Source organism: Ranitomeya imitator, chromosome 1 (genome assembly GCF_032444005.1).
Source record: "Ranitomeya imitator isolate aRanImi1 chromosome 1, aRanImi1.pri, whole genome shotgun sequence".
NCBI lineage: Eukaryota > Metazoa > Chordata > Amphibia > Anura > Dendrobatidae > Ranitomeya > Ranitomeya imitator.
The window spans coordinates 1153558514-1153572195 of NC_091282.1; the positions used below are offsets into that span (position 1 = coordinate 1153558514).

Sequence of the window (13682 nt, forward strand, 5' to 3'; positions counted from 1 at the left end):
TGTCATCAGCGGTCGAGGAAACGTCAGCGTCTAGTGGTAGTAGGTGGAGGTGCACTAGACACTGCGACGTTTGCCTCCAAATTGTCCTTTAAGGGGACAATTACCTTTGGCTCATCCTCCCACTCGGTAGACCTCTGCGTGGATTCTGGGGCGGAGGGCAATTTTATGTCTTCTGCCTTCGCCCAACGTCACGCAATACCCCTGGTTATACTATCTCAACCAGTAACGGTACGAGTGGTGAATGGGTCGACACTCCCCGCACAGATAACACATCAGACCATCCCTGTTACTCTGTCCCTGTCGCCATCCCATCAGGAGATTATTTCTCTGCTCGTCATTCCTGAGGGTATTGATGAGGTCCTGTTGGGGATACCTTGGCTACAGTACCACTCTCCTCACATCGAGTGGTCCTCAGGCAGAATTCTGGGATGGGGTGAATCATGTGGGGGTAGGTGTCACCGAGAGTGCGTTCAGGTTGCTACTACTGAGGTACCCGCAGATCTATCCTCTCTCCCCAAGCAATATTGGTCTTACGCAGACGTGTTCTCCAAGAAGGCGGCGGAGACCCTTCCGCCCCATCGCCCCTATGACTGTCCTATCGATCTCTTGCCTGGTGCGGAGCCTCCCCGGGGTCGAGTTTATCCATTATCTCTCCCGGAGACGGAGGCCATGTCTCAGTACATTCAAGAGAATCTGGCAAGAGGGTTTATCAGGAAGTCAGTGTCACCTGCTGGGGCAGGGTTCTTCTTCGTGCAGAAGAAGAATGGGGAGCTACGTCCATGCATAGACTACAGGGGTCTTAACGCTATCACCGTTAAGAACAAGTATCCTTTGCCCTTGATATCTGAGCTCTTCGATAGGCTTCGGGGAGCAAGGGTATTTACTAAATTAGATCTGCGGGGTGCTTACAACCTGATTCACATCCGTGAGGGGGACGAATGGAAAACGGCGTTTAACACCAGAGATGGGCACTATGAGTATCTGGTGATGCCCTTCGGGCTCTGTAATGCCCCAGCCGTTTTTCAAAACTTTGTCAACGACATCTTCCGGGATATTCTTTCCACCTCAGTTGTAGTCTATCTGGATGATATTCTCATCTTTTCTCCAGATATTGACTCCCACCGGAGAGATGTTGGCAGAGTCTTCGACCTCCTACGGGCAAACTCTCTTTAGGCTAAGTTGGAGAAGTGTATGTTTGATCAGGAGTCTTTGCCGTTCCTGGGCTATATCATCTCCGCCCAGGGATTGGCTATGGATCCTGCCAAACTACAGGCTGTGATGGACTGGCAAGAGCCCCATTCTCTTAAAGCGGTGCAGCGCTTTATGGGGTTCATTAACTATTACCGCCAGTTCATTCCCCACTTCTCAACTCTGGTAGCTCCCTTGGTAGCCCTCACCAAGAAGGGAGCGAATCCTAAATTGTGGTCGGAAGAGGTCTCCAAGGCCTTCACTTCTATTAAGTCCCACTTTGCAAGCGCTCCCATCTTACATCGTCCCGATGTGGATAAGCCATTCCTAATGGAGGTGGATGCCTCGTCCGTTGGTGCTGGAGCAGTCCTCTACCAGAAGGATGCTCAAGGTCGGAAGCATCCATGCTTCTTCTTCTCTAAGACTTTCTCGCCAGCGGAGAGAAACTACTCCATCGGGGATAGGGAGCTGCTATCAATGAAGTTGGCCTTTTCAGAGTGGAGACATCTTCTGGAAGGTGCGCGGTTTCCCTTCCAGGTATACACTGACCACAAAAATTTGGTCTACTTACAGACAGCCCAGCGGCTAAATTCTCGCCAAGCCAGATGGTCCTTGTTCTTTTCCCGGTTCCACTTTTCTCTTCATTTTCTCGCCGGGGAGAAGAATATTCGTGCTGATGCTCTCTCTCGCTCCCTTATGTCAACTGAAGAGGAGGAAGAGGAGCCTCGGCTTATTGTTCCCTCTGAGAGCCTGAGAACCGTAGCACCGGTTTCGCTTGAGTCTGTGCCTCCGGGCAAGACTTTTGTGCCCATTAATTTGCGACCGGAGGTTCTCTCTTGGGCTCATTCGTCCAGAGTGGGTGGACACTTTGGGACAAAGAGGACCTCTGAGCTACTGGCGAGGACGTACTGGTGGCCGCATATGGTCCGGGATGTCAGGGATTATATTCTGGCGTGTGTCTCCTGCGCCAAAAATAAATCTCCGCGTCAAAGGCCAGCTGGGTTGCTCTATCCCTTGCCGGTGGCAGATAGGCCCTGGGAGATGGTCGGGATGGACTTTGTCGTGGGTTTGCCCAAGTCTCGCGGCTGTACCATCATTTGGGTCATCACCGATCATTTCTCGAAAATGGTGCATTTGGTGCCGCTACCACGGTTACCTTCTGCATGGGCCTTGGCTGCGTTGTTCACTAAGCACATCTTCCGCCTACATGGTATGCCTGACAAAATTGTCAGTGACCGGGGTCCCCAGTTTGCGTCTCGGTTCTGGAGAGAGCTGTGTCGTCTTCTCAGTATTGAGTTGAATCTCTCTTCCGCTTATCATCCCGAGACGAATGGGTTGGTAGAGAGGGCCAACCAGACCTTGGTCACATACCTGCGACATTTTGTTTCAGCCAGGCAGGATGACTGGGCATCCTTGCTATCAAGGGCAGAGTTTGCGCTGAACAACGCCGTAGCCGACTCCACTGGACAAACCCCATTCCTCCTCAACTATGGTCAGCTTCCACGGGTACCTGTGCCTATGCCCGTGTCTTCCGCAGACTCCAGGGTGGCATACTGGGCTGTGGAGGCACGGGATATTTGGGACCGCACTCAGGATGCCATTCGGGCCTCTAAGGAGAGAATGAGGTCCTCCGCCGATGCTCATCGGCGCCCCGCCCCGTCCTTTGCTCCTGGCGACTTTGTGTGGCTCTCCGCCCGTAACATCAGGCTGCGAGTTGAGTCCACTAAATTTGCTCCTCGCTACTTGGGTCCCTTCAAGGTCCTCGAACAGGTTAATCCTGTGGTCTACCGTCTGGCCCTTCCTCCACGCCTTGGTATCACCGACACCTTTCATGTGTCCCTCCTTAAGCCCGTATACATGTCTCGGTTTTCTGAGTCATCTGCCGGGACATCGGGTTCGTCTACGGACGATTTCGAGGTGAACGCTATCTTGGGGTGCAAGGTGGTACGTGGCAAAAAAATTTTTTGGGTGGACTGGAAGGGTTACGGCCCTGAGGATAGGTCCTGGGAGCCTGCTGAGCACATTCGGGCTCCGCAGCTCATTGCTGCCTTCGAACGTAGCGAGGCCCAAGGAGGGGGGGGCCCTAGGAGGGGGGGTAATGTTAGGGGTCGAGTTCCCGCTTCTGCACAGGGGGAATCTCGGGCCACCTCCGCTGCGGTCTCCCATTCTTGTCCAGCTGCAGTGGAGTCTGCTCAGCAAGGACGTCGGTCCCAGCGTCTTGCTCATTCTCACTCTGTTCTGAGAGTTACTGCTGCTTCTCCAGTCTCTGCTATTAAAGACTGTGCTGGTCAGCAGCGAGCGGACTTCTCTGGGACTAAGTCCTTGTCTGCACGTACTGAGCATGCCCAGCGTAAGGTCTCCCGTTGGAGATCGAGGGTCATGTGCTCAGGCTCTGCAGCACATTCCATTGGTCCTCTTAGCAGGTCCTAGAAGGGCAAAAGTGCTGTGGCCACTTCCTGTGCTGCTGCTATATAACCTGCGCATGACCGCACGGCCATGCGCTAGTATTGTCAAACAATTGCTAATGTGTGTATGTTGTGAGTGCAAGTCGTCCTTGGATACCCCTACCCTATAGTATGACTGTTCGCGGAAGGTGTATGGCTGCTACCTAGCGCCCGACTTATCCTACAGCACTAGTCACACATTATAGCGTCCAGTTGCTGTGACCACCAGTACGGCGCCGTGCACTTCCTCTGTGCTTTCCTTACCCAAGCCTGGGTGGTTAGTGGCGTTCGTCAGTGCGGCACTGCATGCTCTTCTGTTTCATTTCACACCCAGTTGCGGTGTTGCGCCAGCAAGGGTCTAATCGGACTTCAATCCCAGTTGGGGTTGAGTTCGCTGACTACTTGCTCACGCCTTAGGTGCGGTACCGCGGTCCTGTGCCTTAACAGGATTGCTTCTTTCACGCTGGGTGAGGTTAACCCACGCGTGTATACTCTAGTGTACCGCCATATAGTCTGCTAATTGCTAGCAGCAGGTTTTCACCTGCACGGTGGACCCCGGACTGCGAACGCATCTATACCATCTGTCTTGGTGCGTTCCGCCAGTCCTAACATAAACCAATGTAACAACCGGCTAATGTATAGTGTTCGTCTAAACAGTTTCCAGATTTCCAATTTCCACCTTGAAAGTAATAATTAATATGACTGAATGATAGAACATGTGCTTTAAATGTTGCCTGTAGTACGTAGATATTTTGAGCTCTTTTGAAGTTAAGAATAATTAACATGTATGACATCTTCGTTGCATTCTAGAATGCTTATTCAGGTCTAGAGCCCTTCTGAAGGTTATAATCCATCTGTCGTATACATGATAACTTCTAGATATTGCTGTAGAAGAAATGCAGTCCATTATTTATTTGTCTAGAGTAAAAAGGTTGAGTATTTTGTAATCTGTTACATGTCTATAGTTCAGAAACGCATGAGACAACCCTGAATAGCAGGGTGCCTTTTTTCATTTAAGGATTTTTTTTTCAAGCTCGGTAAGCACAATAGAGCTATCTTAGTCTCATTAGAATGTCATAATTTCTTGTCTTTGATTTATGGAGAAAAAACCAGTTATCAATTCCATTGAAAACAGATGCCTGAAAGTTCCACCCTTGTCATGTCCACGCTCAGCAATTCATTAATTATACGATTCATGAAAGACTAGATGAAAGCATCAAATTACGGTAACAGAAACTTTAGAAATTATATCCATTTTGGATAATCAATGTGGATTTCTCTGTTTGTTTTAAAGGAGTTGTCCGGGCTCAAAATGTTGATGAACTATGCATAGGATAGCTTGTCAATATCAGTTCAGCCCTTGACTGATACCCACCCCTACCACCAATCAGCTATCATTTGCTCCTCGGCTCAATTTGTAGGGGCCGTTGCAAAATACAGCACAGCAGCTCGTATCAAAAAAGTAAGACTATATTGACTACATAATTTAAAGGTAATGTGTCATCAGTTTTTGAGTTTCTGAATAAATGCCGCCACCTGTATCTGCTCCTCTACTGCATTCCACAAACGTGTCTATCATTTCCTGACTCCCCCTCTATACTATGAAAAATACAATCTTAATTGCTCCCACGCTGTGGCATCTGTGCCTCCTCTCTTCTTCTAATTGCCGTCTTCCGGCTTTGATTGACACACATGACTCATCCTGCGTCATCCACATAGTGAAACAAACTTTCACTTTGCTCTGTCCTATTGCTGGAAAGGCATAACCCATCACTATGCAAGCGTCGAGCAACGTCATTCTGGTGGCAGGGTACGGAATAGCCGAAATTACGTTGCTCGGCACTTGTGCAGTGGTATTTCATGATCTGTATGCATTACGGCAGAGCAAACTGTGCGTATTCGGACCTGTAAGGCCATTACGCAGGCACAAAATCTTGCTTCCTTTATGTAGATGACACAGGATGCATCACCCACATCAATCAAAGCCAGAGGATGGTAATTAGAAGAGAGGAGGCACAGATGCCACAGCAAGGATGCCCATCGGACTGGACCATCCTCATTCAAATACAATGCGGTATCAATTAAAATGGTATTTTTGGGCGTATACAGGGGGGGAGTCAGACACATTTATGGAATTCAGCACAGGAACTGATGAAGATGGTTGGATTTATTCAGAGATTCCAGAGATTCAAAAACTGTTGACAGGTTCCCTTTAATGAAGCAGTAACCAGTTTTTTTCATATATGAACACATACCAACAGCTTCATCAGTGCCAGTTCCACATTCCCCCAAGTTGTATGTTATTCCCTGACTTCTTCCCCTGTATACCTCCAAAAAATTTTTTTAAATTTGCCGGCGCTGTTTGTAAATAAGAACAGTTTGGGCGTCATTGTTGCTGTATCTTTCCCTCCTCTCTGCTGGTAATGGCCTTTCTTCGGCTTTGATTGATGTGAATTATGCATCCTGTGTCATCCACATTGCCCAACAAAATCTTGTGACTGCGCAGGGCTATCGCCGGCTCACTCGTACACTTTGCTCTGCCCTCCCGCGGGCAGAGCATAAAACATAACTGCGTTAACCCAGCGCAGTCACGAGATTTTGTTTGGCTAAGTGGATGATGCAGGACACATTATCCATATTGATCAAAGACAGAGGAAGGCTATTACCAGCGGAGAGGAGGCACAGCGGCCGCAGCAATGACGCCCATTGGACCCGACCATCTGGGTTTCTATAAAGCGCTTGAGAAATTCAAAAATGTTTTTGGGTGTTATAAAGGGCGGGTTCGGAGATAATATACAACTTTGTGGGATGCAGCACAGGCGCTGATGAAGGTAGTGGTATTTGTTCCTGCCAGAAAAAAAGTGGAGAGAGGTTCACTGTAAATGGGAAATTGAGTAGGATCTTTGCTTAGATCTCTCACTTTCCTCTATTACTCCTTCTATTTATGCCATAATAAATTAATAATTGGCCTAAACTTTACTGTAATATCAGTAAGAAGGAAGCCACCCTTTTGATAAGAGGGATGGTAACATCCAGTTGTTAAATTACTCGTACATTTCTAGGAGGAATAATAGAGGAACTTCACAATATAGATTTTTAATAAAAGATGGTAAAGAATTGGCGTTTCATGTGGAAGACAAGTATTTATTGAATCAGACATGTCATGAGCCCTGACATGTTCTCAATAACAGTTCTGGTAGGAAAATATCAGGGATTAAATGAGTGATATGTCAGACTCAATGGCATCTTTTTTTCTCTTCTGGTGACTGATTTAGTGTTTGTACTATGACAAGTCAATGTTCCTTACAAATAAAGACCAGGAAATTGCGGCTTGATATTGAATGTTGTCTGAGTAGAAAGCACCCGGTATTGTGTCTGTGCAGAAAGCTCTACCTCTACATTGTATGTGTCCAATTCTACATCTGTCACTTCTGTGCTCCGCAGCTTTGTCCACTGAAATATCTACTTGCTAAGGAAATAATTAGCTTTTATTGTTCACTCTGATTCCCATTCCAAACAAGAAGCCAAATGAAGAGAATTCGCATTGCTACATTGTCATTATGTCATTAAAACTATAAAACAGAAGCTTCATCCGGATGCGATTTACGACTCCAGCAAACGTTCAATAGAGCACGCCCATATCACTAATCAAGGCTGAGAGACGTGAAGTGTGCATGATTGATACAACATTCCCTTTCACTGTCCAAAAAAAGTCAGTAGGAAGAACGTCTCCAACATTTTTTCGAGCCACTTCTCTGGGTGATAAACAATATAGTTATACTTTATTATTCCCATATAGATTGTCACTCAAACTTCTAAGTCTGCAAAATGGCAAATGTATAAATCAAGGTCATGGCACTCATTTTATAATTAGATAGACTGCTAGGGAATCTGGGAATGATGGGTAATGACGCGAAACACAATATGACTGAGGCTTGCTTATTTATATACAGTAGTCCATGTGCTATTATGGAAGCAGATGGCAGAGCCATTTCATATGTCTGGGAAATTAATTCAGAGGAATGTTTGAAACATTTTTGCCACTGGCCGAAATTGATGTGATGCTGACAATAGAAGAAAATGAAAATATGCTTAACAACCTTACAGAAATGGATATGTTAAGACTTAAGGTTACAAGGGATGTGAAGAAATAGAAACAAAAAATATATGGATGTGTTTTTTTTAGAAACAGTTCACTAGATCACGTGTAAAGTACAGTAGCTCTGTTTGCGATAGTGAAAGGGCTGGACGGGGAAGCAGTCGTGGCCACCAGCATTTGTAACAGTGTGCCCTGACCTCCCATCACATAGACACGCTGCCCATAGCACAGCATACCTGCAGCATCTGGATGTCCTCTGGATTCACTTTAGAACAAACAGAGTCACAGTCCCTTCCAACTTTAACAAGAACTTCTTTACTTGGGCTTGTGCACAGCACGAGATTCTTTACAGTATTGTCATCATCAGGGTATACAGCAGTAAACTCCTCTTCTGTCCCTTTACTTCTCTTTCCACCACTAAGCTCGCTTCCGGGACAGACCTAACCCTTTGATCCCTCAGTGTCTTCTCTGTCCAGCATGCTTGCCTTATGTAGGGGTTCCCTCATTAGCTGTTTTACCTCAGCTCTGAGAGCATCAGCCCACGCAATCATCTGCCACATGATGAGCAACCTGACAGTACTGCTTAGCCCTACTCTACCAGCAACTGCAAACCCACTTAACTGCACTGCCAGCGCTGCTGATATATCTCCCTCCTGAGAAAATCCAGGTCCTGAATATACAGTATGCTGGGTTTTGTGCCTTATCAACGTTACATGGCACAGTATTGCTCAGGGCTAGCTAGCCCTGCTCAGCTAATAGGTGCCCTAGCCCTGACTGACTACAATCAGGAAGTATCCTTCTCCTTATCCCACAATGCTCCTCCTATGTTTAAGTCTTTACTACAATTCCCCGCCTAGTGGCCCATCTGAGATAATGCTCCTTTTTTACATTGCCCCATCTAGGGCAATACACTCTCCCTAAATACAACATGCATATTATGCACGACAACAGTAACATTAAGTGTACACACTATACCAGCATGGCAAACATACTTAAAGGGGTTGGGGAAAAGGTGCAACATGTATTACAACTCCTTACAATAGCATGGTAGCTTTAATTAGAGTTTCTCGGGACATAATTTGATCAAGCCACTCCATATAGAAAGTCCCAGAGGAACCATGGCCTTCAACCTAATGGCTCTTTACAGAGCTGGAATTACACAGAGCCCCCTGATTTGAGTCCATGTGGGTGCTGGGCGGTGGATCAGTCTGGCAAAGAAGCGTCCATATAAGCTCGGTCAAAACCCAAAAAAATAAACAACAAGTAAGAATCATTAGTTAAAGTCCAAAAATTTGCGGCAAACAATTGAATAACATACAGGATCAGGGCATCAGAGGTAAATGTATAGAACAAGGGTTACATATAATCTGTAACTGACAGCTAGAGGCCAAAAATGTTTTATATAGTGTGAGCCTCGTTCAAGACTCACGAGTCCCAGAATATCAAACATCTTCGGCATTGGTACCCCGCGTCACCCACAATGAAGGATCAGTACTGTCTGATGACAGAAGAAGGAGTGGGCGTGAGCATAGACTTGGATGTAACGACAAGCATATATTTAGAATTTAATTTCTGGATTATTGAAATCTAACACGGATCTGCTCTGCATCCATTATGGAAATGCCTTGTATGGCATATCCATATTTTCTATGTATATTTACAAACACACACTATATAAAATGCCCCTTGCCTCTAATTGCCAGTTATAGGTTATATCTCACCCTGGTTCCATCCCTTTACCAACATATAGACTGTACTCCTGTTGGGGCCCAATATTTTGACCATAGGTGACTTTTATATTAGGAACCAGCTATATTAGTATTGAATGTGTTATTTTGACACTTTCTAAGAACTAAGAACATTTTTCTACTAAAAATATAGTTGATACTAGAGAAGACATCATTCCGCAAGAGATGTTTTTAATGACGGTGGTGGGAATTGAACTGGCATTGTATTAGAGTGGAGCATCTGATCTCATCCTACGCTCCCTCATACCCCGGCATCAAATGGCATTGTCAGCTGTTTCAATGAATCTTACCCTGCCGGACTCAGTGAAAGTAGGTTTTATTGAGTTCATAACCCTTGCAGGCGGCTTGTAATTATCTAGGAGCTGGATTACAGGAGATTCTGGTGTGTAGTTGAACTGAATCTATGCCAAACCAAAAACTCCTGAACTTTAGCAAACCATGATTGCTGTAATTACCTTATTCAAACGTAATGAATCATTTCTACACAAGACGGCCAGAAAGGAACAAGGCAGAACAAGGTAGAACAAGTTCAGCTGTTAGCTGCGGTGATATTATTAGCCAATGTTTAGCTGCACTGTTACTGAGAACCTAAAATCATGCTTTCCAGGTTATTAAGAGAAATGCACACAATCTCTATTAAGAGAAGACATTTACACTTTAAGGTCTGGTACATAACAAGCAGCATTATCACCTTGTAGGCTGAGGAATTGAAGTGAATTCTCACCTAAAAAGTGAAAGTCAGTGCTTATATGGATTGTGGATTAGTTATATATTTGAACAGATTAAAATGTCTGTATCATTGAGGATGTTTGAAGTAATGTTTATAAATAAATGTTGCATTATAAAAGCAACCACTAGAGGGAGCTGTTTATATATAGCTACACATGAAACTAATAAGTTAATCTGCATAATGCTCCCTCTAGTGGTGGCTGAAGGTAGTCAAAATGCACAAATTATAAAAGATCACCCCGGGGACAGTTTTTGTATTGTTAACAATAACATGTGTAAGTGTAATGAGTGTAGTTACAAACTTACCAGTTGACATCTTCTGCTGTTTTCAGAGGCGCTCTGGCCCACTTCGGCACCATATGATCTGCCGACTCAGTGCCTGCCATGCTGAGCAGAGGTCACTATTTAAATTTTCTCAAGCCTTGATCTGAGTCTCAAAAGATTTACATTGAGAAAGTAACCGCCACTCCACACAGAAGATAGTGTGATATCTGGCACATTACAAACGTGTTCATGTGATGCCAGACCGGACCATACCGACACTGAAAATACCATAAGACTGTGACTGGTGACTTTATTACTGCACTCATTACACGTACAAACGTTCTTGCTAACAAAGTGTTAAAATGTCACCGGTTTTCTGGTTTCCACTCACACTCCAAAGACATAGTAATAGGAAACTTAAATTGTGAGCCCCAATGGGGATTGTGAACTTAGCTCCTTCATGACCAGAGTTATTTTCGTTTCTGCATTTCGTTTTTTGCTACTTTTTTTTATTTTTCATTCAAAATGGCCATGTGAGGGCTTGTTTTTTGCGAGACAAGTAGCACTTTTGAACGACTTCATTGGTTTTAACATATTGTGTACTGGAAAATAGTAAAATAAAATTCCAAGTGCATTGAAAGTGCAAAAAAATGCAATCCCACAATTGTTTTTATTTTTTTTTACCATGTTCACTAAATGCTAAAACTGACCTGCCATTATGATTCTCCAGGTCATTACGAGTTCAGAGACATCAAACATGTCTAAGTTCTTTTTAAAATAACTGGTGAAAAAATCTGATGTTTTTATTGATACCATTTCGGTGTAGATACGATCTTTTAATCGCTCGCTATTAGTGTTGAGCATTCCGATACCGCAAGTATCGGGTATCGGCCGATACTTGCGGTATCAGAATTCCGATACCGAGTTCCGATACTTTTGTGGTATCGGGAATCGGTATCGGATCCATAGTGATGTGTAAAATAAAGAATTAAAATTAAAAATATTGATATATTCACCTCTCCGGCGGCCCCTGGACATCACCGCGGGTAACCGGCAGGCTTCTTTGTTTAAAATGAGCGCGTTTAGGACCTGAGAATGACGTTGCGGCTTCTGATTGGTCGCGTGCCACTCATGTGACCGCCACGCGACCAATCACAAGCCGCGACGTCATTCTCAGGCACTAAACTCCTCATTCTAGGAATTTAGGACCTGCGAATGATGTCGCGGCTTCTGATTGGTCACGTGGCGGTCACATGAGCGGCACGCGACCAATCAGAAGCCGCGACGTCATTCTCAGGTCCTAAACGCGCTCATTATAAACAAAGAAGCCTGCCGGTTACCCGCGGTGATGTCCAGGGGCCTCCGGAGAGGTGAATATATCAATATTTTTTATTTTAATTCTTTATTTTACACAATAATATGGATCCCAGGGCCTGAAGGAGAGTTTCCTCTCCTTCAGACCCTAGGAACCATCAGGATACCTTCCGATACTTGGTGTCCCATTGACTTGTATTGGTATCGGATATCGGTATCGGCGATATCCGATACTTTTCGGGTATCGGCCGATACTATCCGATACCGATACTTTCAAGTATCGGACGGTATCGCTCAACACTACTCGCTATTGCATTTTATTGCAATCTAGTGGCAACCAAAAAAAAAACATAATTCTGGCGTTTTTAATTATTTTCTCATTACGTCGCTTAGTGATTGGGTTAATTTTTTATATTGATATATCTGGTGATTCTGAAAGCGACCACACATGTGTATATTGAATTTTTTTAATTGTTTTATTTTGAATGGGGCGAAAGTGGGGGTGATTTGAACTTTTATATTTTTGTATTTTTTTAATATTTTTAAAAACATTTTTTTTACTATTTGCATGCTTCAATAGTCTCCATGGGAGACTAGAATCTACAGCTATCTGTTTGCCTCTACTACACACAGTCGATGATTAGTTCGACTGTGTGCAGTAGAAATGCTCACCACCAGGCAGCGCTCATAGCAATCCGGCAGTGATAACCATGGAGTTCTGCAGGAGACCTCTGGCAGTCATGCCGACCCAGCGGTGACCTGCGATCACAAGACGGGGTCACCGATGAGCGGGATTGCCGACGTTCTTCAAGTAAATGTGAGTTAAATGCCACTGTCAGAAATCAACAGCGGCATTTAACTAGTTAACAGTCGCGGGCGGATGGCGATTACACCCGTGGCTGTTAGAAGCACATGTCAGCTGTTCAACACAACTGACATGCTGGGAAAAATGTGGGCTCAGAGCCAGAGCGCACATCAAATGGAGGGATTCTGACACGGTCGTATTATTACACCCAATGTTGGAAAGGGGTCAATGGCGCTATATAAGCAACACACACATATATATATATATATATATATATATATATATATATAAAAATAATAAAAGTACTACTATGTGTGCTGCCAAATTAAATCTGAGACACGTGGAGGTACAGCTTGTGCACACAAAATGCCTACATGTCATTCTTTCATGTTATAGCAAGATATAGGTAGTGGAATACTGGAGATAAATTGATTTATTCCGATATATTTGGAGTTGGCAGAGCATGTTAGTCCTAACATGGGACAAATGGCATTCGACTCCAGATACATTTGTTAGGATAATACTTCGATCTTGATGGATTGGAGTCTTATTTCAACCTGTTGCAATAAAAGTATGGCATGATCGATAAAAAAACATATTTCAAGGTATACCCATACTATTTTGTGTTCACGGCTGACACAGATTCTGATTGACATTCTGATTGGTCCCCGCTATTCCAATTTTTTGCAATACAATTTAAAAAAAAATAAAGTTCAACCAAAAGCTTTGACAGGTTGCAATTCACATCATAATCACTGGGTGGCAACATATAGAAACATATAACATAAATATCTCCTGACAGAGTATCACAAAATCATATTTTATTTCAAAGTTAATAATCATCTAGCACGATATATTGTAGGGTTTGTCAAGACAACAGAAAAGGCAAGAACGACACATCTCTAGCTATGATAAGCGAGCGCTGTGATTTAAAGTCATTTTTCTCTTCTACTGCAGTGTCTGTGGAAGCGTCAGCCATTTCTGTAGTGCTGGTATTCTATTGGGAAAACAGAAAATCATATTTAACTCCCATCTGCAGGAGCTAGAAACATTCTTATTAGTATTCAGGGTAGCAAGATGAAACGATTAAT

The 13682-nt window shown here is 44.3% G+C and overlaps 1 protein-coding gene across 2 annotated transcripts in view; it reads right to left on the minus strand.

Annotated features, from left to right (window-relative positions):
- Positions 1 to 13682, minus strand: part of PCDH7 (protocadherin 7) — a 1276140-nt gene that overhangs the window by 543285 nt on the left and 719173 nt on the right. Inside the window, exon 3 of one of the 2 annotated variants that reach the window (XM_069744630.1) lies at positions 13514 to 13588. The exons of the other annotated variant lie outside the window; for it this stretch is intronic. Coding sequence (XP_069600731.1) covers positions 13563 to 13588 — 26 coding nt within the window. The 3' untranslated portion in view covers positions 13514 to 13562. Of the gene's footprint in view, positions 1 to 13513; positions 13589 to 13682 lie in introns of those variants that run through there. 2 annotated transcript variants of the gene reach the window in all.